A 23,817-nucleotide genomic window follows, 5' to 3' on the forward strand; every position below is an offset into this window, starting at 1 on the left:
CTAGAAGCCTAGTTTTCCAAAAAGCCTAGTTTTGTGTAAATTATTAAAGCTTACAGAAAACCTTAAATTTAATTTAAACATTATTTAAATGTCACGTTATTTATCTATTAGATTTCTCACCCTGTGGCCACTTTCACTTCAAATTTCCAATTCTATCTCAAATTCTCAGGATAAAGCTTGTTGAATTCTCTAGCTTTTACTACATCTGCAAGCTATCAAAAAGCTATATTGCCTCAAGCATCTCTCTCTCCCTACACCCACATATCAGAATCTACATCCAGCCACATCAACTTTTCTGGCCTTCACAAATTGTCTGGAGGTTGTGCTCAAACTCTTCCCAATTCACAGTGTTGCTAATGAGTGGCGTAAAAAGGTATCAGATTAACTCTTCTACAATTAAGGTGTATCACAGAGGAGAGGCCACACTAAGGATAGGAAATTGAACAGACTGAGTGAAGTAAATACCAAGTGAGCAATCCATTTTGGGAGGGGAAGTAATAGATATTAAAATACAAAACTGTTACAAGTACACATCAAGCTGACTAGCAAGGCCTTGGGTATAGCAACAGGTAAACCTAACAGCGAGCAATGTTTCACATTCCTGTTTTACAGAAATATGACGCCCAAAAGGTTACAGCAGAGAAAAGTTCTTTTTCCATGGCTTCATCACACAGCATTGCTGTAATATTTAAAGGCTTGGCATCATATAAATTGGGCTGAATGTACAGTTTCTTACTATCTGATCTTCAGCCATGATTGTGTCTAGGTAAATGACTGCACAGAAAGTATTATTGGGAACTAGGCCTTTAAATGCTACAATAGTACTGTAGGTGCAGGATGAAGCTGTGGTGATGTGGCAATATAGAAAATGTCTCATTCACACATTTAATAACAGCCAACATTTTATGAAAAAAGATATACTGAGGATCAGATTTATATCCCATTACAAAAATAGTTTTCACTGTCAAATTGTCTAAGGGTAAAAAGATGTGTAAGTTGAGACTGGTCATGTGAACTGGATGGCAATTCTTGTGCTTTACTAGACATAGGTTGTTGTGTGTGATAATAACAATAAGCCTCAAAAGCAGAGTTTTACCAGTAGAAGATCAAATGGCCTTTGTATCTTGGGAAAGCACAGAAAAACTAGGACACAGCAGACTATTGACAGAATGAAGTGGAATGGAAAAGTAACGGCTACAGAGCCAAAAGTTTTAAGAGGCTCTGGTCAAATGAGTGCTTGAAAAGGAACGTGTGCCCAGAACCCTCCAAGAATATAGAATTTGGACCAGCATAAATTAATAACAAAGAGCTATGCAACTTGGGGCAGAACTTCACATAAATGCCAAAAAGTATGTCTTATCAAGCTATAGTCAGATTTATTTTAAAAATTATAACCTACGTTATGGTCCCCGAGAGGCTTTCAAAGCAGCTTACAAAATATGCTCACAACTGATTCTACACAAATTCACAAATATTTAACTGGACAAAGGACTACTGCAGTGACCTGAGAAACTGTTTCACCTGGAAGAAAGTTAAGGTAAAGGGACCCCTGACCATTAGGTCCAGTCGTGGCCGAATCTGGGGTTGCGGCGCTCATCTTGCTTTACTGGCCGAGGGAGCCGGGTCATGTGGCCAGCATGACTAAGCCACTTCTGGCAAACCAGAGCAGTGCACAGAAACACCGTTTAGCTTCCCACCGGAGCGGTACCTATTTATCTACTTGCACTTTGACGTGCTTTCAAACTGCTAGGTTGGCAGGAGCTGGGACCAAGCAATGGGAGCTCACCCCATCGCGGGGATTTGAACCACCGACCTTCTGATCGGCAAGTCCTAGGCTCTGTGGTTTACAGTTAAATTTGTGCATGTGATAACAGTGTGCATTCAGCCACATGACTGTGATAGTGAGTATATGTGTTTGGAAGGCAGGACAGACTTCAGATGTGAATCACAAATAAATCAAATTTGTTGCCACAGACAATGTAAAGCAGCCCTTAAGTGCTGCAGCCAAGGTTAGAAGCTGATTTTGGCAGAACTAAGTTGTACTGATGGACATTACTTGACCAGAAGCAGCATCTGGCTAGTGGTAAAGAACTCTGTAGTTCGTTTCGATTCCCTCCCTGCCAGGAAGATGAATGCTGAGCACAAGCAAGAGACAACCACTCTCTGTGTACCTAAAGCCCTTATAATTATAGGAGCGTTGCTGCTTTGTCCTGCTGGGCTCCTATAATGCAGTTATATATCATAGCTTTTACTTTTTCCTAGGATACCATATGCAAAGTTACTTACATGGGGAACATTAAGATTCTTTGCCCAATTATACTTGCAAGGCTCATACTCAACCTGCAACCATCATAGCCTAGAATGGTAGTGTTCTGTGGGAAAATTCATATAAGGGCATGTACAATAAATGGGTTAATGTGAAACCCTTGTCCTCCCTCAAAACTATATCATGGAGGTGTCCTCACACTTTCTCTACAATGTAAGCTCTAACCATTGACTATAAGCTGCTGCTTAATGCTAAGCTGTTATAGATTTTACTATGAGAAACCTTAAAAAAAAAAAAAAAAAAAAAAAAGCCAGGCAGCACCCACAGGTTTCAAACTGCTGTGGGCAATTGCAGGATCCAAGCTACGTGTTGGTCGATGGAACCGGTGGGCTGAGCTGGCTCATGAGAAACCTCTTTTAACAACACAATGGCAGTGGATATCAGAATGGAAGGAAATAACAGAGCTGACTGCAAGAGGAGTGCATCTTAACTCAAGATGATTAATAGGAATGCCAAAGTAGTGAAATGAGTCAATTCTCTTTTTTTGTCTTTCTAAATGCAGCAGAACAAAAGCATGTGATAGTGTGATGTGAAATGAATTGGACTTATTGAATGAATGTGAAAAATCCTGGATACCACTCTTAGTTATAGGATAGGAATAAAGTTAAATAGTGAATATCTAAGTTAGACCATAACAGTTTCTATGATTCACTCTGCAGGAAGCATGAACAACTTTGGTGCACTGATATTCTTCATAGGATCCCAAAGACACAACAATAAAATGATGAATCATTTATTTTCTTTTGGTACCAGCTGAGCTAAAGGTTAAAGTTTAGCTATCTTTAAAGAGAAGGAATCCTAGGTCATTTTAAGAACTGGTGAATTTTTTAATGTTTTTCCAGTATAACTAGGAAACAAGAAGTGCATAAAGAACAAGCTGCATTTTGTCCCAGAGTGTCCAAGTTATTTAATAAAAAATGTTCACCTGGTTCCTTTATAAAAAAGCCATTCTCTAAATAAGCTCTAAAGTAAGCTGAATTTACTAGCATTAATATCACTTTTCGGACACAAAATTAATGATGCTTTTGAAAACATTTAAAACTTTAAAAACAAGCTCATTTTAAGAAAAGGCTTTTTAGATAACTTGTCAAGATGCTGAAAATATATCTGCTTATGCTTGCCAAATGCTACTTGATGTATTTGGACAGCTAATTCAAAGCCATAAAAAGTTCTCAAGTAGCATCCAGGTCAATTACAAATTAGTTATATTTTGAGTATTTCAATAAAACTGGGCCTTCCTTTTCAAGAAAACAAGTAAAAAGAGCATTCAGGAACAGCAGGAAACATCCCAGCTTGAGGTAATAAGATTAAGTTGCACATATAGAACACATGCTCTTGTGCAACACTGCACTATTTTTAAGGCCCCACTCTGGAGGGGAAAAAATCAGTTGTGCAATTACATGAGTTACTGCTGCAATCATTGTAATGCAGCTCTCTCTCTCTAAGTTTGTGCCCTGAATTGCTAGGATTATCACCTCATCCAGACCTAGAGTCAGAAAAGTCTTTTGTGGGACTTCATTAGTCTGCCCATGGCAGTTCTAGAAAACTGTCAAAAGCATTCTATTTACAACAATACACGTAAGTATCTAGCATGCAATTTTTTTTTAAGGAATAAAGGAATCCTAATTCAGGCACCACAATTATTGTTATCACTCATACCATCAATATAAGGACATTATAATGCAAGTTTTTAATAAATAAATTAAAAGGTAAAATAAAAGAATAAGTGTTTCACTGATTTGGTAAGATACATGCCAAAAATGCAGTTTCACAGAGCAATGTTTTAAAAATTAAAAATTAAAATAAATATCAGTGTGGAAAGATATCCTTAGTAGGTTATCAAACTTTTTTGTTTTGAAAACTCATTTTAATACTCTGTATTATTTATAAACATTTGAAACATGTAAATCTATATGCACAGCTGTGAACAAAAGCTGTAATTACTCGGATTTCTTGTGTTCTTCAGGAAGGGAAAGTACTTTTCTTCTCTGATGTATCATATGAAAATACAGCTGAGGGAAGACTGAAAAACAGAAAAGAATTATGTAAATAAAAGTTAGTATTTTTTTAACTTACACACAATTTAATATCATGTATTCAAGGGCTTTCACATGTATATCAGTGCCCCCAAAGCCAAACATATACTTTCTGCTCTCTTTTAATGAAGTGGAGGGAACCCCCCCCCAAAAAAATAAAAGATTGTTTACTTGTCAACCAAGGGACCATGAAGCCATTTCCCTTCTGTCCATCTTTAATTGCAAGATATAATGTATGAAACATTGTACATGACAATGCTCAACTTAATGGCAAGGTGATTTCTACAAAGTTCTATTCAAGTAACACTCATTGCTCTACCTTTAGACACAGTCAGAGTGTCTCTGTTGCTCACCACTTAGCCAGCTAGTCAATTCTATAATATAATATTCATTTGTATACCTCTCTATTCTATACCAGAACTTGGTTAAAACAAAAATGAATATTTTTTACACAAACACAGAAGCTGAGATAGCTCTGTGAAACAAACAGATGCATTAATTTTCTGCTCAAATGACACTGGATCTTGCTGTGAGAAAATATTGATTTGGTAAGATACATGCACAAATACAGCAATGTATCATCTTTCCTTGAAAGCCCAATAAAATTTGCAACTTTCACTGGTCACTCTATGTACCCAATTATTTTTGCAGTTCTATTTCACAATGTGAAGCTTGTGCGCTCAAGCTGACCTTAGGAAACCACTAGAATGAAATGCACGAAAGAGAGCCTCATCTAAGGGCTTTTGTACGTTTTGCAATGTGTACATTTGTCATGTGGTCATGACAGTTTTTGAGTTTTAATAGGTGATAACTATGATAAAAATATCTGCACATGATATTGAAAAAAAAAGATCAGTTGCAACTAGCATTCTTGAAACAAATATATATTCTCTTTTGCTTTCATCCCCTAATTTGGCTATAAGAAGAGGGAGAGAATAAATAGAAAAAGATGGCTATAGGTAAAATAAAGAGAAACAAGAATTCCACAAGTGCCAGAGGGAAATCAGCTGTAGAATTAAAACATAGTTCAAAAACTTGCTTTTGTTCTATGCCTCAGTGATGCAGGATATGTGCATTTAAATTTACTGCTATTTTTCACTGTTGAAAACCCACCTTTTATAATACTTGCTCATTCTAGAACACTGAAACATGTACAGCTAAAATAGGTTTCCAGGCATTTTAAACTGCTTTTAGTCTAACAGCTACAGATCTCAAGGGTGGAAGCATTTAACTTAGTGCTATACTTACGTGGAATATAAGATAGCATAGTCAAGATCAGGAATGTATAGTAGTCAAAGGAGAAATTGTATTTGTTAGGTAAACTAATTGAAAACAAGTCGGACCGTCTGACATAGGGCAGAGCAGCATATATTGTGAGCAATTCTCCTAAAACTCCCATTGGATACAGTACGAAGAACAACGTGTACCTAAAACAAACAAACAAAAACACAGATATGCAAAGTTACAAGAAGGTAGCCGTGTTGGTCTGCCGTGGTCAAAACAAAATTTAAAAATTCCTTCCAGTAGCACCTTAAAGGTAAAGGTAAAGGTACCCCTGCCCGTACGGGCCAGTCGTGTCCGACTCTAGGGTTGTGCACCCATCTCACTTAAGAGGCCGGGGGCCAGCGCTGTCCGGAGACACTTCCGGGTCACGTGGCCAGCGTGACGAAGCTGCTCTGGCGAGCCGGCACCAGCGCAGGACACGGAAACGCCGTTTACCTTCCCGCTATAAAGCGGTCCCTATTTATCTACTTGCACTTAGGGGTGCTTTCGAACTGCTAGGTGGGCAGGAGCTGGGACCGAAAGACGGGAGATCACCCCGCCGCGGGGATTCGAACCGCCGACCATGCGATCAGCAAGCCCTAGGCGCTGAGGTTTTACCCACAGCGCCACCCGCGTCCCCTATAGCACCTTAGAGACCAACTAAGTTTGTTATTGGTATGAGCTTTTGTGTGCATGCTTCACATGTTCACTCAGAAGTAAGATCCACTACGTTCAATGGAACTGCAGAGTACATGAGACTAGGAGTATGAAAAGGTTGCTAATACAATGCAACGTAATATTTTCTATATGACATTATATATATTAGTGCAAATAACAGATGCTGGGGGGTCATTCATCAAGAATGGGGCCACTGTGAACAGGGAAGGAAATTTAACTATTTGCTCCTGCACTGGAGCCCTGCTATTTCGCACCTGAAGGAAGATCCCACTGGTGCCCATGGAAGCTTGTCTCTCATGCCAAATAGTACCTTCAGAGAGAGTGATTTAGAAAACAACAACTCCACTTTCTATCCCATAGTTTGAAGTTAGTTTGTTTAGACAGGATTCTTTAGAAATTAAACTAAACTCCTCTAACTTCACTCAAGCTTATTCTAGCTGCTGCACATAGCAGAGATGCAGCACCTGTTCCTCAGTATATATATCCCAACTCCGATCAGCCCCAACCAGTATACCCAGTGGTCAGAGATTATGAGACCTATAGCCCAACAACATCTGGAGGGTCTCAGGTTCCCCACCCCTGATGTAGCTCAAAACTATAGATGAGCATTATGCAAACCAGTTCTGTAGTTGTCCCTGATTGTCCAAACTAATAAAACTTGGAGGATCACTAGCTTTTGCTTAGTTAGGACTTTTATTCAATAAAGATATATTTTCATTAATTCAACTATATTTCAAGTGTATTCCAAAGTACAAAATATTATTTTATACAAGAAAATGTTAACAATGTGTAGAACATAAGCAAATACTTTTGGTCCTGAACCAAAGTCACACCATTCAAGTTGAAGCTAACTCTTTATTAGCAATAATGCATCTGCACAGACTTGGCAGAGTGTCAAGCCTAATGAGCACAGCAGTTCATCCCCGAAAGGTCTTGCCCCATAGATCAGTTGTTGAGACTAAAAGTCCCCACCTCCCCACAGTTGTCTTAAGTTACCTTTTCTCCATGGCTTTTCCCAAGCAATTAAGAGACTGCACCTACGTGCAACCAACCTCTCCTCCACCCTTTTCATTACTCTTCTGGTTCTGGGAGATAAAGGTAGAGGGGAACTTGTTGCAGCAGGAGAAGGAGACACCTATGCCTCTTCATCAGCCAGACTCATCTTTGCCTCTTGGCATCCCTCCTCCCCTGCTTCAGCTTCAGCTTCTGCCTCTGATTCTGGACTTAGACTCTCCCAGCTCACTAAGCCCTGCTACCACTTAGCTTCCAACACTTCCTCCCAGTCTTCTCCCTCTGATCACTCACCACTGTCCCACCACCAATCCCTGGGCTCTGAGCCTTCTTCCCTTGGGACTTCCCCAGCTGGTTCATCCCACCATTATTTGCATCCAGCCAGTTCATGACACCAAGTTTGTGAACTTGTATTGCATTGGTAACCTCAAGACTTAATTATTGTAATGCACTTTATTTGGTGCTGCCTTTGGTTCTGGCTGCTACTAGTGCAGTATACAGTGCTACTAGTGCAGTATACAGTGGTTCTGGTTGCTACTAGTGCAGTATACAGTGCTACTAGTGCAGTATACAGTGGTTCTGGCTGCTACTAGTGCAGTATACAGTGGCCAGACTGCTCACAGAAAGAGAATACTAGGAACATGTTACTCTGATGTTAAGACAGCTGCACTGATTGCCGATTTGCTAGTTGGTCAGGTTCAATGTTCTTGTGTTAATTCACAAAGCCCTCAATTACTTGATCCCGAAGTACCTTGAAGACCATCTAATCATTTATACTCCACCTCTATCACTGGGATCTTCTGATGGACATCTGATGGTTCCCTATACCCCTGAGGTTCAGTTGGCCTTCATAAAGGACCAAACCTTTAGTGCAACAGGTCCTGTCTTGTAGAACTCCAGAACTAGAGGTTCAGCAGGAGCCACCCCTACCTTCTTTCAGATGTCTTCTGAAATTGTCCTGTTTAGACAGGCCTTCATAATGTGCATTTTTGCTTTATTCAACCAGTATTTACAGATGTTTTACACTGTGTTTTATATATATTGATAGATTGGTTTTATTGTATTTTATATGCTGTAAGACTCCTTGATATATTTTATGAAAATGAAGATTATTAATTTTTGAATAAAATAAATATGTCAACATTCTCTTTATTTTCTAGGACTGATATTTCTGTTTTGCAATTATTAGGGAAATATGCCCACTGATGTATAGTTTCTCAGGCTCATAATCATGAAGTGCTTAATGCCCTTACCTGGCCCATTTGATGAAGTAAGGAAGGTGGTTCAATAAGTTGAAAGTATAAAAGGAATAACGGACGATCTCTGTGATTGTCCAGGCAACAACAAAAAGGAGGATGCAGTCTTCATTTTGTACCTATTAAAGAAAAATACAGTTGCTGTAAGTTGAAAATAAATTATAAACTTTCTAAAATGACAAGCTTTTAAAGCTACCTTTTCAAACTTTGTAATTCAGGTCCACAGGAAAGCAGAAATATTTATTGGGGGGGGGATAATACTCTTCTATGTAATTTGCCTTCTCCTTTGTAATTTCAAGGTTAGAATGCCTGTGCATACACATAAATTAAGTGTTGCTCAGAAATGACACAACATAAAAATCTGAGAAAGTTACCTTAAGTTGCTTCATAGTATGATTACGGAGTATATTTTTAAAACCATTTACCATTGGCCTGCTTTTTAAATGAAAAATAAACAAAGGCATAACAGCTGACATAATGTCTAATTTCACCAGAGTTCATGATGTATATAATGTTTCTGTATGAAGGTATAAATAGGACATCATTTGGTAATACAAAGTAACTAAGCTTGATGCATCATCCCATGCAAACATGACATTACATACTCGTCACACAAAATCATTTCCTAGAAAACCCTATAGCCAACAATTTCCAACTTCAGAATTACACAGTACCCTGTGCTTCGCAAGCTTCCTATATAAGACTCAAGAGAAACAGGGAGGGGCTGGCTTTGCACCATCCTGGTACTTGCCTGGTCTGCTCTGCCAGCCAGCAAATGTGTGTGCTTTATTATTTCTTAATTGACTGTGTTGGCTGTATTAGCATTCCATGAACAGAATACTTTTCACAGTTTATTCTTCTTGCCAATACAGATTTAGGCAAGAATAAAATAAAGTGCACAGGATATGGTCTTATTTTGACAGTTTTCCTCACTAACTTGTTTTTGATTTCTCAACTATGCTCTAGATCAGACATCCCCAAACTTGGCCATCATCCCTAGCTAACAGGACCAGTGGTCAGGGATGATGGGAATTGTAGTCTGGCAGGCCGAGTTTGGGGATGCCTGCTCTAGATTATTTTCCACTTTTCTCTTAATAAGCATGAGCAGCATTCAGATTGATGCTTAGTGAACTTGCCTGAGATTTCAGATATCAAGTAGCAGAAAGGCTACAACATGCAAAGAAATAGCTAACAACTTGACCATTCCAGGAATAAGAGCAAGCACATCCTTCAAACATTACTGAACTGCCCCATGCAATTACTATTAAATATTAGGAACAAAGAATCCAGAAGGAATAACATGTAAACAACAAAATGCATGTTTCAGATTCCGGAACACCATTTGATTAGGCTTGATCAGAAATAATGTAAGACTTCTTCTTCAAGAAAGAGTTAGATATGTGAGAAAGCAAGCAAAACATTAAAAGTTTCTCATTCAAGAACCTAAGAAGAATTTAACCAAAAAAACCACACATTATTCATGCATCCACATATCATCTTACAAAATCCGTAATAGCTGAACTTGTTCAGGGAGCTCAGGTATGTAGGTATTCCTTCAGGGGGAGGGGGGGAAGCAAAAGTTTTTTTGTTTTTTGTTTATTAAGAATGTAGTTAACACTCATCTCACAAGGAAAGGAATGCTAATGTGAACCTGTCAACTAACTCTTCATCTGAGATACTTGGGAACCTGATAGAGTACAATACAGTTTTGACTATTTTTATTGCCAAATTACTCGAACTGTTTTCTAACCTGTTAGAAATAATCTGGATTCTATTTGCACATATAAAATGCTGCATATTGGATATTTGGAAAGTATGTTCACTTCCTCTGTCCTACAGTTACACTTCCTTTGAGTCAAGTGGGGCTACAACATGCTGCTTGTACAACAGCAAAAAGCAAACGCCAATCAGGAAAACGTGGCCTTTAAGTGAGCTGCTGCCAGTTTAACAGTCAGATAGGGATTTGACTCTCAGTGGGAGAGGGACTGTCAGATGGTTCAAAACCTAAACTGTCCACACTGAGTGGGGTTAGCTACACAGTGCAACTCAGTTTTTATTTCCTGACAGGAAGTTAAATCCTAGAAGGGGCTGAGTGGGTGGATGCTGCTGCTTAGAACTTGATAGCCTTTTTAGGTGAAAAGTCTACCTGAGACTTGATTTGTAGGAGACTGCTGCTTAAAAAGTTTCTCTGAAAGGAGTGTGTATTTTAAACCAAGCTTGTGTGCCTTATGAAACCACCAAGCGTTAAACTTCCCTAAAGTATAATTAAATAAACATACAGTTTTGTTCCAGAAGTGCTGCCTCACTCTGAATCCTTGGTTGGGGAGAGTGGACACTGGGCAGCTGCCACAAAAATAAAACACCTCGCAGCTGTGAAATTTTAGAAAGCTACCATAAGCAGTTAATCATAGACCTCTACTGTGAAAACAGGGGGAGTTTTATCTGTTAATGCACCCATAATATTGGTCATGATACCCAGCACCTATATTCAGTGAGGGTGTCTCTCACAAATGGATACTTTTTATTTTTTAATAGTGTTTCTATATTAGCCATGTAAATAAAATTACAGGAAGTAACAGCCCAGTTAACCAAAGTGTAGAGATTGACATGAAAGTGGGAACTTTTGATGCACTGTCCCTTTCCAAACAATGAATAGTTAAACCAGACCTACATATATAATTTCCAACTCTTAGAAAACTGTGAATCTTGTTTCACGTATACTAAATAGCTATCTGAAAATGGCAAAGACAGGCAACTTAAACCAAGTTTTAAGTCCAAAGTTTTGAAAAGAAGTTCACTAGTTAATTTGTTTTACATGATTTCCATTTCCATTCCCCACCCACCTGCATGCTTCTTTCCACACTACCTTATCTGCACGGTAGGTGGGAAGATACAACTGCATCAGTGGGCAAGGAGCCAGCACAGATGTTACAATTAAGAGTTCTGGAAACACATCTCACAAAAACAGCTGATCCTGAGGTGTCCACCAAAAACACACACAGTGGACCCAGTAAAAGGAACAGGAAATATACAAAAGAGTACAAATATTTAGTTCTAGGGAAGAAATGGATCTTTTTCTTGCTCTCTTTTAACTTACCTCTTTTACACTATGTGTTACAGCCCATGTCAGAAAAACTCTTGACATCACCTGGAAAGTAGTTAGCACAACAGAAGAGGGAACAATTCCTGAAAAGAAAGTTTATATTGGTCTATATCCTCAGTTTATTCGATTTATATAAATATTTATAAACCATTATTTCATGAAATATAACAAAATAGTTTACAATGAAAGGACATAAAAACATACAGTAAAAACAATATAAAACATTAAAATCAGGAGTCAAAGAACCATTGTGGAAAGGTGTATTCTCAACTGCCTACATAGGCCTGGTAGAATATAATAGATTCAACAGGTGTTTAAAAGTTGCAACAGAAGGCACCTGCTGAATCTCTATCTCTGGTATCCAAAAAACCATAGTGATGATGCTAAAGGCTCTATTTCAAGTTGTTTTAAAATGAGCCTTACCCACTCAGGGAATAACCAACAACACTCCTGCTGATGATATCAGTGACTGAGCTGGGATATTAAGGTTCAGGTGATCCCTGTTGCTCTAGAAACCTTCATCTTAATCACATGTTCCGAAAATGATTTTTACAATATACCATTGTTAACATGCATTCCACATCTTTAGTGCGAAGGGGCACAGTTCACGTATTTTCTTTAGATGTTTCAAGTGCCAGATCTTGTAAAACAATAATAAACTATTATATTGTAGGTTTTGTAAGGTTCTCACTTTTTGCGTTAGATTTCTTCTTCTTCTTTTTTTTTTTTTGAGTACCTGACAAATAGGTACCTGACAAATGTCTCTTGGGAAAGATGTCAGATGTCAAAGAGATAAGCAATTACAGTTGTACCTTGGAAGACGAACAGAATCCGTTCTGGAAGTCTGTTCAACTTCCAAAATGTTCGGAAACCAAGGAAGCTCCTGCAGCCAATCGGAAGCCGCGGAAGTCGCTTCGGACGTTCGGGTTCCAAAAAACATTCACAAACCGGAACACCCATTTCCAGGTTTATGGCGTTCGTGAGCCAAAACATTCAAGTCACAAGGCGTTCATCAACCAAGGTATGATTGTATATGACTTTTTGCAGACATCTGAAGGCAGTCCTGTTTCAGGAAGCTCTTATAGTCAAATGGGTGGGGTACAAGAAACTTGTTGTTACTACTATTTTTATCAAGAATCCTTGGGTCTCGGTCTGACAGCTCTGTGAGCTCGCTCCAGACTATTAACTTCCAGTTTCAGGTCAAGACACAATATGTTAAAGAAGTTAATAATGGAGGGTCTAATGTCCACATATTTCCTCTATAATTCCATGTACATTCACACATCTTGAATATTTCATCTTCTCTAGATGTTTCTTTACACTCTGCACTGCCTTTTTAAAAATAGCTTTCTAATCATTTTGTTGTTGACTGACAAGTCTAAAGCTTCAGAGGCTGTTGTTTATTCCAGTCAGTAAGTTTCTGTTTTGGCAGTTCTTCCCAAGTCATTCATTAACTCATATTTCAGCCTTTTTCACTGTGTAGCAAGGTCTTTGTTTTTATTTTTTATCTCCTGTGTTGGTGCCTAGAGTCTCAAAGGCTAGAGTCTCAAATGCAATTATAGAGGGCCCTATTTGCTGTAAGGGGAAGAAAGTTGTTGCTTTTTCTTTGGGTCTGAAATAATTCATAAGGTTCCCTGCCTTACCTCATTGTGCTGATGCCAGCATATCTTCTCTGGGGGCTTAGCTTGAAATCCTCATGGTGCTGTTGGGGTCAGTGGCAAGCCTAATTATAAAACTGGGTTCCAGTTACAGATAGGTAGCCGTGTTGGTCTGCCATAGTCAAAATAAAAAAAATCCTTCCAGTAGCACCTTTAAGACCAACTAAGTTAGTTCTTGGTATGAGCTTTCGTGTGCAAGCACACTTCTTCAGATTCGTGTGTATCTGAAGAAGTGTGCTTGCACACGAAAGCTCATACCAAGAACTAACTTAGTTGGTCTTAAAGGTGCTACTGGAAGGATTTTTTTTATTTTGACTATGGCAGACCAACACGGCTACCTATCTGTAACTGGAACCATGGCGTGTATCTGAAGAAGTGTGCTTGCACACGAAAGCTCATACCAAGAACTAACTTAGTTGGTCTTAAAGGTGCTACTGGAAGGATTTTTTTTATAAAACTGGGGTCTGAGAGACACCAAACATTATGTCCATCTTGTGGGCACCCCTTTTTCTTTTTTAAAAGGGTTAGAAAACCTAAAGGAGAACAGACCTCTTCAGAGTCTGTTTCTTTTTAAACATCTGATATTGGGGACAAACAACAGGGATCAGCGATCTCCATCATGGCTTATTTGTGAGATTCCCAGATGTATCTTTCTGCCTGCTGTTGGTGCCAAGAACAGAACAAAATAACCTATGGCTTGATCCGGCAAGGCAATTCTTGTATCCTTACAAGAATGGCATTGTTACACATCATTTTTTGCTCAAAACCAAGCCTTGTTTTGTTAAGCAGAAATTTCCAAAGATAGTACAGGAACAATAACAAATATAGATGGGTGATACAGAGCACTCTGATATGTAGTAACAACCTGTATTACATCCTGAATTTGCAAGTTACTTTGGAGTCATATATTGACACACTCATTATGCAATTCAAACCTCCCCCACCCTACCCTGATGTTCTACAGAGTGGTCAGGCCATTGCCACATCATCAGGCAGGAGATAGACTGTTGTGGCAGCATGGAGCTGGTACAGTGATTGGGCCCAATGCTTTCATGGGATGGCACTGAAATAGCTCAGGCTCCAATGGCTCCTGGACTGGCTCAGCCCTGCCACATATTCAGAACACCCCATTTAGGGTGCTTCTTCTGGGTACTGCCAGTGGGTATCCTGCCTTTTGCTCTCCCACCTTCAGCACATTTTACAGGCAGAACAGGGAGGCTGGCAATGACAAGAGGCTACCTTGGCCAGAAAAGCTAATCAGAGGTACAGCTCCGCTCCCTCCTGTACACTGTAAGTGGGGTTTGGAATCCTCCTTAGAATAGGCATTAGGAAGAAGAAAAAGTGTGAAATTAGAAATGTATATCATGCTTTATATTTTTGCTATTATTTTTTAAAAAAAGAATAAAGTGAATAAGCTACATGAATCCAGTAACTTACCTATTGCGCAATGCAGAATCTAGAACAAAAAGAACATATAAAGTCAACAAAAACAAAGACTTTTAATCAGCCAAGCATTTAATCAGCCAAGGACTCAAGCATTACACAACTCAATTAGTTTTGAGCAACTAACTACTCCACTCAACCAACTGGGAGAGGGAATAATCTCCCAACTATATTAGATCCTCAAACAATTGGCTGCCCTTCCTCTCACTTCATTAAGACTAAAATGATATATATATATGGAGAAGAATTAGAGGAACAACTCTAGGAACAAATTTGGAATAAACTACCATTTAGCTCCATCTCAGTTAGAACTCAAGAAAATGCTTTAATGATAGCACATCGCTGGTACATGTGCCCAGCCAGATTGTAAAGAATTAATCATAACACATCCAACCTTTGCTGGTGGTAATACAATTTACCTGGTTCTCTAGTACACATGCGGTGGTCTGCTTTTCTTTTGGGAAGTTTTTCAAAAAATTAATCAAATGATGGGACAATTGCTACAAACCAGAATTAGCCCTACTATCTTACTTTACTCCTCAGATTAAGAACATAACCAAGGCTGCACAGAGCCCCCAGCCCCCCCAGTAGCCATGGCCCCACCGGGACCAAAAACACCCCCTCAACGGCCCAGCAGAGCTCCAAGGCCTGGAGGCCTCCAGAGGTGAACAGAAAACAATAAGCAAAAAGCACCCCCCCCCCGGCCGAACACCAGCTTGCCGTAGCCACTGCTGCCACCCCCACCAAGGGAGAGAAGTAGGAGGGTACTGGAAAGGCCAGGGAGGCCATGAGGAATCACGCAGCCTAGCCCAGGCCCAACCATGAGCCTACCTCCCCGGTGCCTGGCATGAAAAGTGCAGGCTGAGGGCGGGGGGGGGGTACCATGCACCGGAGACCACCCCAGGAAAAAAACGCAACGCGGGACCTCCCCACTGGAAATTAATTAATCAATTAACTTATTTATTTTATTTGATTTTTGAAATATATTTTATTTTTTATTGTTATTTTCTTTGAAGAACTGTAATGGCGTCCATGCAGGAGGCCTGAACCATTGAAGGTCACTTCTGGGGACTGCCGCCTTAGCCCTAACCCAGGAACCCAATATCCAGGCCTCATGGGCCCTGCAGTGAAATTAAAACTTCCTGTGAATCAAAATTACCACCAATACATTTTTTAATTATATACACAACCACCTTTTCATTAATACCATTAGTTTTCATTTATTAATAAAAATAATAAAAACAATGCTTTTATGAATATGGAGGTAAGAACTCCAGACTATGAGCAAACAGATGCAGGGAAAAATTCCTCAAAACAAGAATATACTGTGTCACTAAAAAATAAGAAGAAATAACTTCAGAATTTGCTGATTTTTTACGCCAAACTATACATCTCCCACAACACCACCTGAACAGGAAATCAGAAGATTCCTAACAGGGCTGACCATGCCAACCTTAACTGCAGAGGAACAAGAATTCATGGACAGCCCTATCACCCCTGAGGAAATAGAGACAGTATTCAAAATCCTGAAACTACACAAAGCCCCCAACCTAGACGGCTATACAGCAGAATTCTACAAAAGATTCAAAGAACCCCTGATTCCTTACATGACCCACCTATTTAACGACATCATAAAAGGGGCCCCCATCTCCAAACCTGGACGTCTTCCAAAATAGTCTCTCTCCCAAAACTACTCAAAGATAGCCTCAAAATAGAATCATACCACTTAATCTAATTGATAAACCAAGGTTACAAGATATTCACATCAATCCTGGCTAATCACTTAAAATCTTCCTACACAACCTGGACCAGGCAGGCTTTACCCCTGGTCGCAACGTAACAGACCCCCATTAGGAAACTGCTGGATCTGATAGAATACAGCAAAATGACCAAACTCCCACTGACGATCATGTGCCTAGACATATTTAAAGCCTTTGATTGCTTAGAATTATCTATTTGCAGTATTAACTAACATGAAATTTGGCCCCAACTTCCTACAAACCCTCAAACAAATTTACTCCCAAGCCTTAGCAAAATGCAGAATTAACAATATGGACTCCAATACCAAAGCAATACAAAGAGGCACAAAACAAGGATGCCCACTGTCTCCCGTCCTAGTCATCTTGGCCCTGGAATCCCTAGCAATCTGACTCCAAGCAGCCCCAGATATCAAGGGTGTGGAAATAAAAGGTAAAACATACAAACTAGGGCTCTTTGCAGATGACCTGATGTTCACAACACCAGACGCCATAAACACAACAACCACCCTAACTAAAGAACTCAACACATTTGCAATGGGGTCGGGCCTACAAGTAAACTTTGCAAAATCTGAGGCTATGTCCTTCAACACTCTCCCCCTCTGCCTGCATACCCAAAAGGAATTCACCAACATCACAAAGATAAAACTCTGCAGCACCAAATTCAGGTACCTAGGGGTTCAAATATCCAGAAACCTCAATAAACTATGCCTCTACAATTACAAGCCCAGGTGGCGACAAATCAACAGAGACTTGAGGAAATGGAACAACACCAACTTCACCCTCTCAGACAAAATAGCCATGATCAAAATGATCACCCTCCCACAACTAACCTATTTATTCCAAATAAAAAAATTCCTTCCTGTAGCACCTTAAAGACCAACTAAGTTAGTTCTTGGTATAAGCTTTCGTGTGCATGCACACTTCTTCAGATACACTGAAACAGAAGTTGCCAGATCCTGTAGCTGTTTTACTGCAAAGGAATTTCAGAAATAGACTGGAAAGAGAAGCTGCTGAATTACAACTCATTACCAAACTTAAAACAATGGAGAGACCTGGTCTGAACAGAGACATCGGATTCTTATCTCATTATACATGACTAAGCCATTTCTCACCTTCTCACCCCTTGCCTTTTCCTGTAAGACCTATTACAGTCGTTAAGAGTCGTCAACAGGCTCATCTCAGCTATCTGCCAATCTCCGATTCCCACCACCCTTCTAAGTAATACCCCTCCCCACCTTCTCAATATATAGAAGGATCTGGCAACTTCTGTTTCAGTGTATCTGAAGAAGTGTGCATGCACACGAAAGCTTATACCAAGAACTAACTTAGTTGGTCTTTAAGGTGCTACAGGAAGGAATTTTTTTATTTCGACTATGGCAGACCAACACGGCTACCCATCTGTAACTATTTATTCCAAACCCTCCCTATCTGGATTCCCCCAGAAAAAAACTACACTCATTTATTTTCTCACACAAATAGCCAAGAATAAGCCCCAAATACCTGCACTTCCCATCCTCAGAAGGAGGATGGGGAAGCCCCAACACAGAATCATATTACATCGCCAACCAAGTACGCCACATAATCCCGTATATTCTAGAAGAAAAGACAAGACAATGGGTTCACTTGGAGAGAGACACCATCGAAAACATTCCCAAAAGAAGCATACCCATTTCTTCAAAACAAACTAAAGAAAATCCCCACAACACTGAACAGGCTCACACAGAATGGAAAATCCCCATCCCCACTAACCCCTCTGGCCTATCACTCACTATTCCAACATGCAGCTCAAAACCTCCAGATAAAAACCCGGCAAGCCAAAGACCTACACTGTCTAAAAGACTTCTACAAAAACAACAAACCAATATCAAAACAAGAAATACAAGACAAACTAAGGAACACCCAAATACCTTGACTAACACACCATCAACTACATGTCTTCTTAAACAATCCAGCAGTAAAATCAGCAGCCACTAGGCCCTTGACCATCTTCAAAAACCTTCTCCTGATAGCAGAGGGACACAGCAAAGGGATGGTATCCACAATATACAAAATACTGCTCCATAATCCCACAAACCCCCTTGATGCAATCAAAGAACAATGGGAGCACGACACAGGCTATGAAATTAACCCCACCCAATGGACTAGAATGTGGTCTAAACCTCCCTTTAAGACCATATCAGCCAAAAGGGAACTCCCTCTGAAACTCACCACAGAAACTGGCATTGATACGCCTAAGAACCTCACCAAGATGTTGGAGAGGCTGCACCTCCACAGGCACATAGCTCCACATGTGGTATGTGGAATGCCCTAAATTCCAACCCTTCTGGCAGCGGTCCTACAAAAGATATGCAAAATAACTAAAGGTATTAGAAAACACTCCAGAACTGGCCCTACTAAACATCTTCCAAGATCATAACAACCACTCACATTATAAAGAGCTTATAACCCACGTACTCTCAGAGAGTAAACATGAACCAATGCAGGCTTCCTCAAGCTCGGCCCTCCAGATGTTTTTGGCCTACAACTCCCATGAGCCCTAGCTAGCAGGACCAGTGGTCAGGGATGATGGGAATTGTAGTGTCAAAACATCTGAAGGGCCGAGGTTGAGGAAGCCTGGACCAATGGTATCAAATTGTATGGGAAATGGCCTTAACCAATAAACTGAAACTGACATGGGGACAAATAGAAGAGGATGCCTTCACCCCGGTATGGCTTTATCACATGCACAGCCCAACAAGACAACAACAAGAATCCACTGACAGCAGCATACAAATCAATCTGGCTTACCTGACCAACAAGCCCTCCCCCCCTCACAAATGCAAGCAAATCCCACTGCAGCCAACCACAGATAACTAACCACACCCTGCCCCACAATACCTCTCACTACCAAGCAAATGTAATAAACAAATAGAAAGAGAACCTACCCAGTTGATGCTGACACAGAACCCCACATGTACACTATACAAAAGAATATAAGCCTCACCACCCCTCCTCTCCCCCCTCTTCTTCCCCAACCTTATACTGTACTCAACACTAATGTTTCACAACAAATGTAACTGATTTGTAAGAAATACTGTACAACCTGAAAAAAGAGACAAGGCATGTACTTTTGTAAACCAAGAAAATATTTAATAAAAATAAATTTAAAAAAGAAAAAAAGAAAAAAGAACACAACCAATAAATACTTTATTCCCCATGTATTAACTGCAACTAGAAGAGTTGATTAGTGATTGCAAAAAGTGAGAAAATTTTCAGAAGTATGGGACATTGTGCTTATAGACAAATTAACAATTTCACAAAAGGAATATTGATCTGGGGACGAGGAAACTCGCACATTCTATACCATATGCATATGGCATCCTTTTATTGATTTTGGTTCTATCGACTCATGGAACCTTATGGGGAGACATTTGTTTGCCTTTCTTGGAATGTCTAAAACCACAACCATCAGCCACTATTTTTCTTTCTTTTCTGTAAAACTACAAAGCTCTCTTGGTTTTATAGTAAAGGGAACAAAGGCACTAGGCAATGGTCTTTAGTGCTGAAAATTTCAACATTTATGTAAAGTAATTAAACCTATTTTTCAATTAAAATTATGCTATTTAAGAATGGTTGCAGAGGGGCAATCACCAGAGAGTAGAACTTCAGAAAATAAATTAACTTGAAAATAATAGTTTCACTGCATAATGTCAAATTCTCTTTGATGCTATTGTTTTCATGTTTCAGATTTCACTTCTGATGTAATGAAGGAAACCAATACTTACCAGTGGTCTATCTATCAAAAGGGATAGAATTCAATGCAGGAGCAAGTTAATGAATGAAATGCATAGGAAAGACAAAACTTTATTTCACTGCAATTAGAAGGGCATGTTCCCTGGTACACATACCTCAACCAAAGCTCCAGTTTGGAAGAACTTCAAAGGTTTTTCTATTGAATAATAAAGATTGTGGTAGCTACCCTTGGTGAGGTATGCTCTGACTAAACCAACTGCTATAACAAGCCACCTAGAAGAAAAAAGGAGAGATTGCAAATGCTTTGTTAATGCCTATTGAAAAACAACTAAGGATCTTCTGACTGAAAGCAGGAACTAGTGCCGCTCTAGGTTTTTAATAGGCCTTTGGGCAAGACACCTTCATTGGATGCCAATTCCTCAGGGAGCCTACCCCCTCACCATCACTACTGACAGTTGCTAGGTTGCTTCTCTTCCTTAGCTTTGCTACACCTTGCAAAGAGACAGTGAACAATCAGGCAGTGGCAGTAAGTCCTGTTCCACCTCTGCTGTTTGTTTACTCATCCTCTTTTTAAAAAATTATGGTATGCCCAGTGACCTATAAAGCAGATGTTAACAGACTGGTTTTAAGAGCAAAAAGGCATTCAGGCAGGTTAGTCCTAAACCTTTGCTATGGCTGTACTTAGCCTCCCTGAAACCTACCCCTCACTGTCACTTTCCTCTCAGCTGGGCTGTTGTAGGCTGCAGGTAGTGGTGGGCACCCACTTTATGTATGGTTGGGTAGACCCACATTTAATGAGTTGGCTGTGCTTTTTCACATCTAGTTACATTCTAAGAACAGGAGATGAAATTCATACAATGTAGTAACATTGCATTATCAGAAAAATAAAGGCTCATAAAGCAATGATTTTTAAGTTTTTATTCTCCTCTTTACCAGTACCAAGCAATGATTAAAAAGAAGCAGTTATATCTGGTGCAATTAGATGTAAGTATAATGATTAAAAATGATAGTGTTAGTTGCAAAATCAAATTAAGCAACCTTTTATGATGGATGGATATTAGAGGATGCTATCTTCTGCATTACTACATACTGTAAAACAACTGTAAAACATTTCTTTTCCAAACTGCATATGTAGTTTTTTCATTTGATGTACCCAGTTAATATGCAGATATGCTTTTCACTGCAGCTTTTAAACATACCTTTGCACTAAACCAGGGCAAACCTTGTCTTTTCAGGAGATGGCTAAAAATACATTTTGTTTGTACATGTACTCTGTTACTAAAGTACACAACCTCAAATAATTATTCTGAAAAGATGCCCAACACAGAAAAACATGAATGCATTTATGAGCAATATAAGTTTAACAATTTTTTTACTATACACATTACTATGAAGATGATTGGTGGGAGTTTATTAGGAATTAACAAAACTTTCACTTCCCTAGAATTACTGAAATGCTCAAATATCACTACCAATTTAAAATCATATATAGGCATATTGCAGACTAAGGTATGGGCTGTACACAAGGTATCAGGAACTGACACACCCAGGCCGGCTTCACACATTTCAATGGGTACAAAGCATAACTGTCACAATCAACGAAGAACAGCAGCCAATCTTGACTCCTTAGCCTAGAGCAAGTATTTGTGTTGCGCTATGACTATCTGGATACGCATTGCATTCCAGTGACCATTCCAAGTCATTTAGTATGGCACACATTATTATTACTGTATTATTATTACCTTGCCAATCTGGCCGGGTTGCCTCAGCCACTTTATCACTGTACTGTATACATTTTTATTACAGTATTATTATACACCAACACATTATTACAATAATTGTCTATTCTTGTTGAAAGTGTGTGGGGTGTGTGTGAAAAGTACCATTAATGTTCCTCAGTTAAAAGAGGGGCTCAAAAGGGACAGAAGCTGCTATTATTCCAATACCAGCCAAGAACGCTACAGAAGACCTGCCTTGCTCTGTCAGAGGCCAAGGTCAGCACTAGGCCAGCCCCCCACCCCCGTCACCCTAGGAGAGAAGGGAGCAAGCAGGCTGAGGCGAGGGTATATATATATAGGGAGCGGGAGGGAAGGAGGCCTTCTTGGTTCCGTTCAGACGAAGGGGAAAGATCCTCTCTGTCACACCCACACCCACCGCACCGGCGCTCGCTCACCCGGCTGTCATGACCACGTTGTAAATGACCAGGTAGGCCGTGGCCAAGGCTCCGGGGCCTTTCCGCCGCCGGGAGCCCGCCTGCTGCTGCCCACTGATCCCGTAGCCATTATCCGCTCGACGGCTGCCGCCGCCGCCGCCACCGAAGGCCGCCATTGCACTTCCTTTCTCTTCGGCAGCGCTCCTCCTTCTCCTCCAGCGACCCGGTGCGACTGCGGCTTTGCCTTTGCCCCCTCCCCCGTGTCTACTTCCACTTGGCAGGGGAAAGAGGCGGCGCTGAGAAGAAAGCGCCGGCGAAGGGAAGCGGCGAGGAGCGGGGTCTGCCGGGCCTATCCCTGCGGCTGACGCGCTCCGCCTACTCCGGGGCGGGTGTGAGGCCGCTGCCCCTCCTTCCACCTGGCAGGGCGAAGTGACGCCATGGTCAGAGTCCAGCGCCGCGGGCGGCTGGCACAGGATGTTTTGTTTTTGTCCCTGTGGCAGAGAGCCGGGCTGGGGCGTTTAGGAAACCAGCAAGCGCAGCATAAACCTACCGTGGCATAAATGTATACCTGCCGCTACCAGGTAATTGCAATGCAAAGGCGTGTACTGGTTAGGTTTGTATTCCACTTGCGTACTACTTGCGTTTGCTGTTGGGCCAGCTGTCGAAATCCCCAACGCTGTTCACAGAATTAAGCCTATAAGCACCCGTTTATCAGGATTTATGTGCCATTCTCCTCCTAAGGACGTTTAAGTGGTCTAGATGGTGACCATCCAGTTTTAGATTTGCAGCCACCCTGTGAAGGTTGCATAGCTGTGAAATAATGCCTACCTCCACACCAGGGGCACCCAGCCAGCTTTGAGGCAATTGGATTGTAGCCCGATCTGAGGTGCAGCATAGTCGCCCTGTAACCTTGTATCCCTGGGACAGATGGGTGCCAATCAAATAAACATTGAGTCTGCATGTATGTGCTTGGTCTGAAGAGGTTAAAGCCTTCTGAACTACAGCATCACATTTCATAAGGGGACTTGGGTGGCACTGTGGCCTGAGCCTTACCGAATGGTTTTCTTTTGCACCAGAAGCGGTTTAGTCATGCTGGCCACATGAGCTGGAAAAGCTGTCTGTGGACAAATGCTCGGCCTGAAAGCAGAGATGAGCGCCACATGCACCCCATAGTCAAATTTGACTTGACATAACTGTTCAGGGGTCCTTTACCTTCTTACCTTTCACACTTTATCCATTTACATGGGTCTAACAATGGTGCAGCTACCAAACAACACATAAGTGGCTCTTACAATTACGAACTTGCATGGAGTATTCACTATGTGTACTCTCTAAAGACAACAGCATATTAAACAGCATTGTCACCCCAATCCTCTATGCTCTAGTTGAATGTTGCTTG

General features: G+C 40.5%; 1 protein-coding gene across 1 annotated transcript; it reads right to left on the reverse strand.

Annotated features, from left to right (window-relative positions):
• Positions 1-2,563: 2,563 nt before the first annotated feature.
• Positions 2,564-22,750, reverse strand: HACD2 (3-hydroxyacyl-CoA dehydratase 2). Its single transcript, XM_081009104.1, has 7 exons — positions 22,440-22,750; positions 20,422-20,539; positions 14,769-14,787; positions 11,668-11,756; positions 8,568-8,689; positions 5,611-5,789; positions 2,564-4,349 (listed from the first exon to the last, which is right to left on the reverse strand). Exons 1-7 carry the CDS (start codon positions 22,592-22,594, stop codon positions 4,267-4,269), a joined length of 765 nt encoding a protein of 254 aa, XP_080865230.1. The 5' UTR covers positions 22,595-22,750; the 3' UTR covers positions 2,564-4,266.
• Positions 22,751-23,817: the final 1,067 nt, after the last annotated feature.

The sequence above is a fragment of the Podarcis pityusensis genome (genome assembly GCF_964106645.2).
Source record: "Podarcis pityusensis genome assembly, chromosome: 1".
NCBI classification, from domain to species: Eukaryota; Metazoa; Chordata; class Lepidosauria; order Squamata; family Lacertidae; genus Podarcis; species Podarcis pityusensis.

What these genes read in the sequence shown, in the direction of transcription:
- HACD2 (XM_081009104.1), bottom strand. Translation starts at nt 22,594, where the DNA reads ATGGCGGCCTTCGGTGGCGGCGGCGGCGGCAGCCGTCGAGCGGATAAT. An exon ending in AACGTGGTCATGACAGCCGG is followed by an intron (nt 20,540 to 22,439) that starts GTGAGCGAGCGC and finishes TTTTTCTTCTAG; the next exon opens with GTGGCTTGTTATAGCAGTTG. An exon ending in TACTTCATCAAATGGGCCAG is followed by an intron (nt 5,790 to 8,567) that starts GTAAGGGCATTA and finishes TGTTTGTTTTAG; the next exon opens with GTACACGTTGTTCTTCGTAC.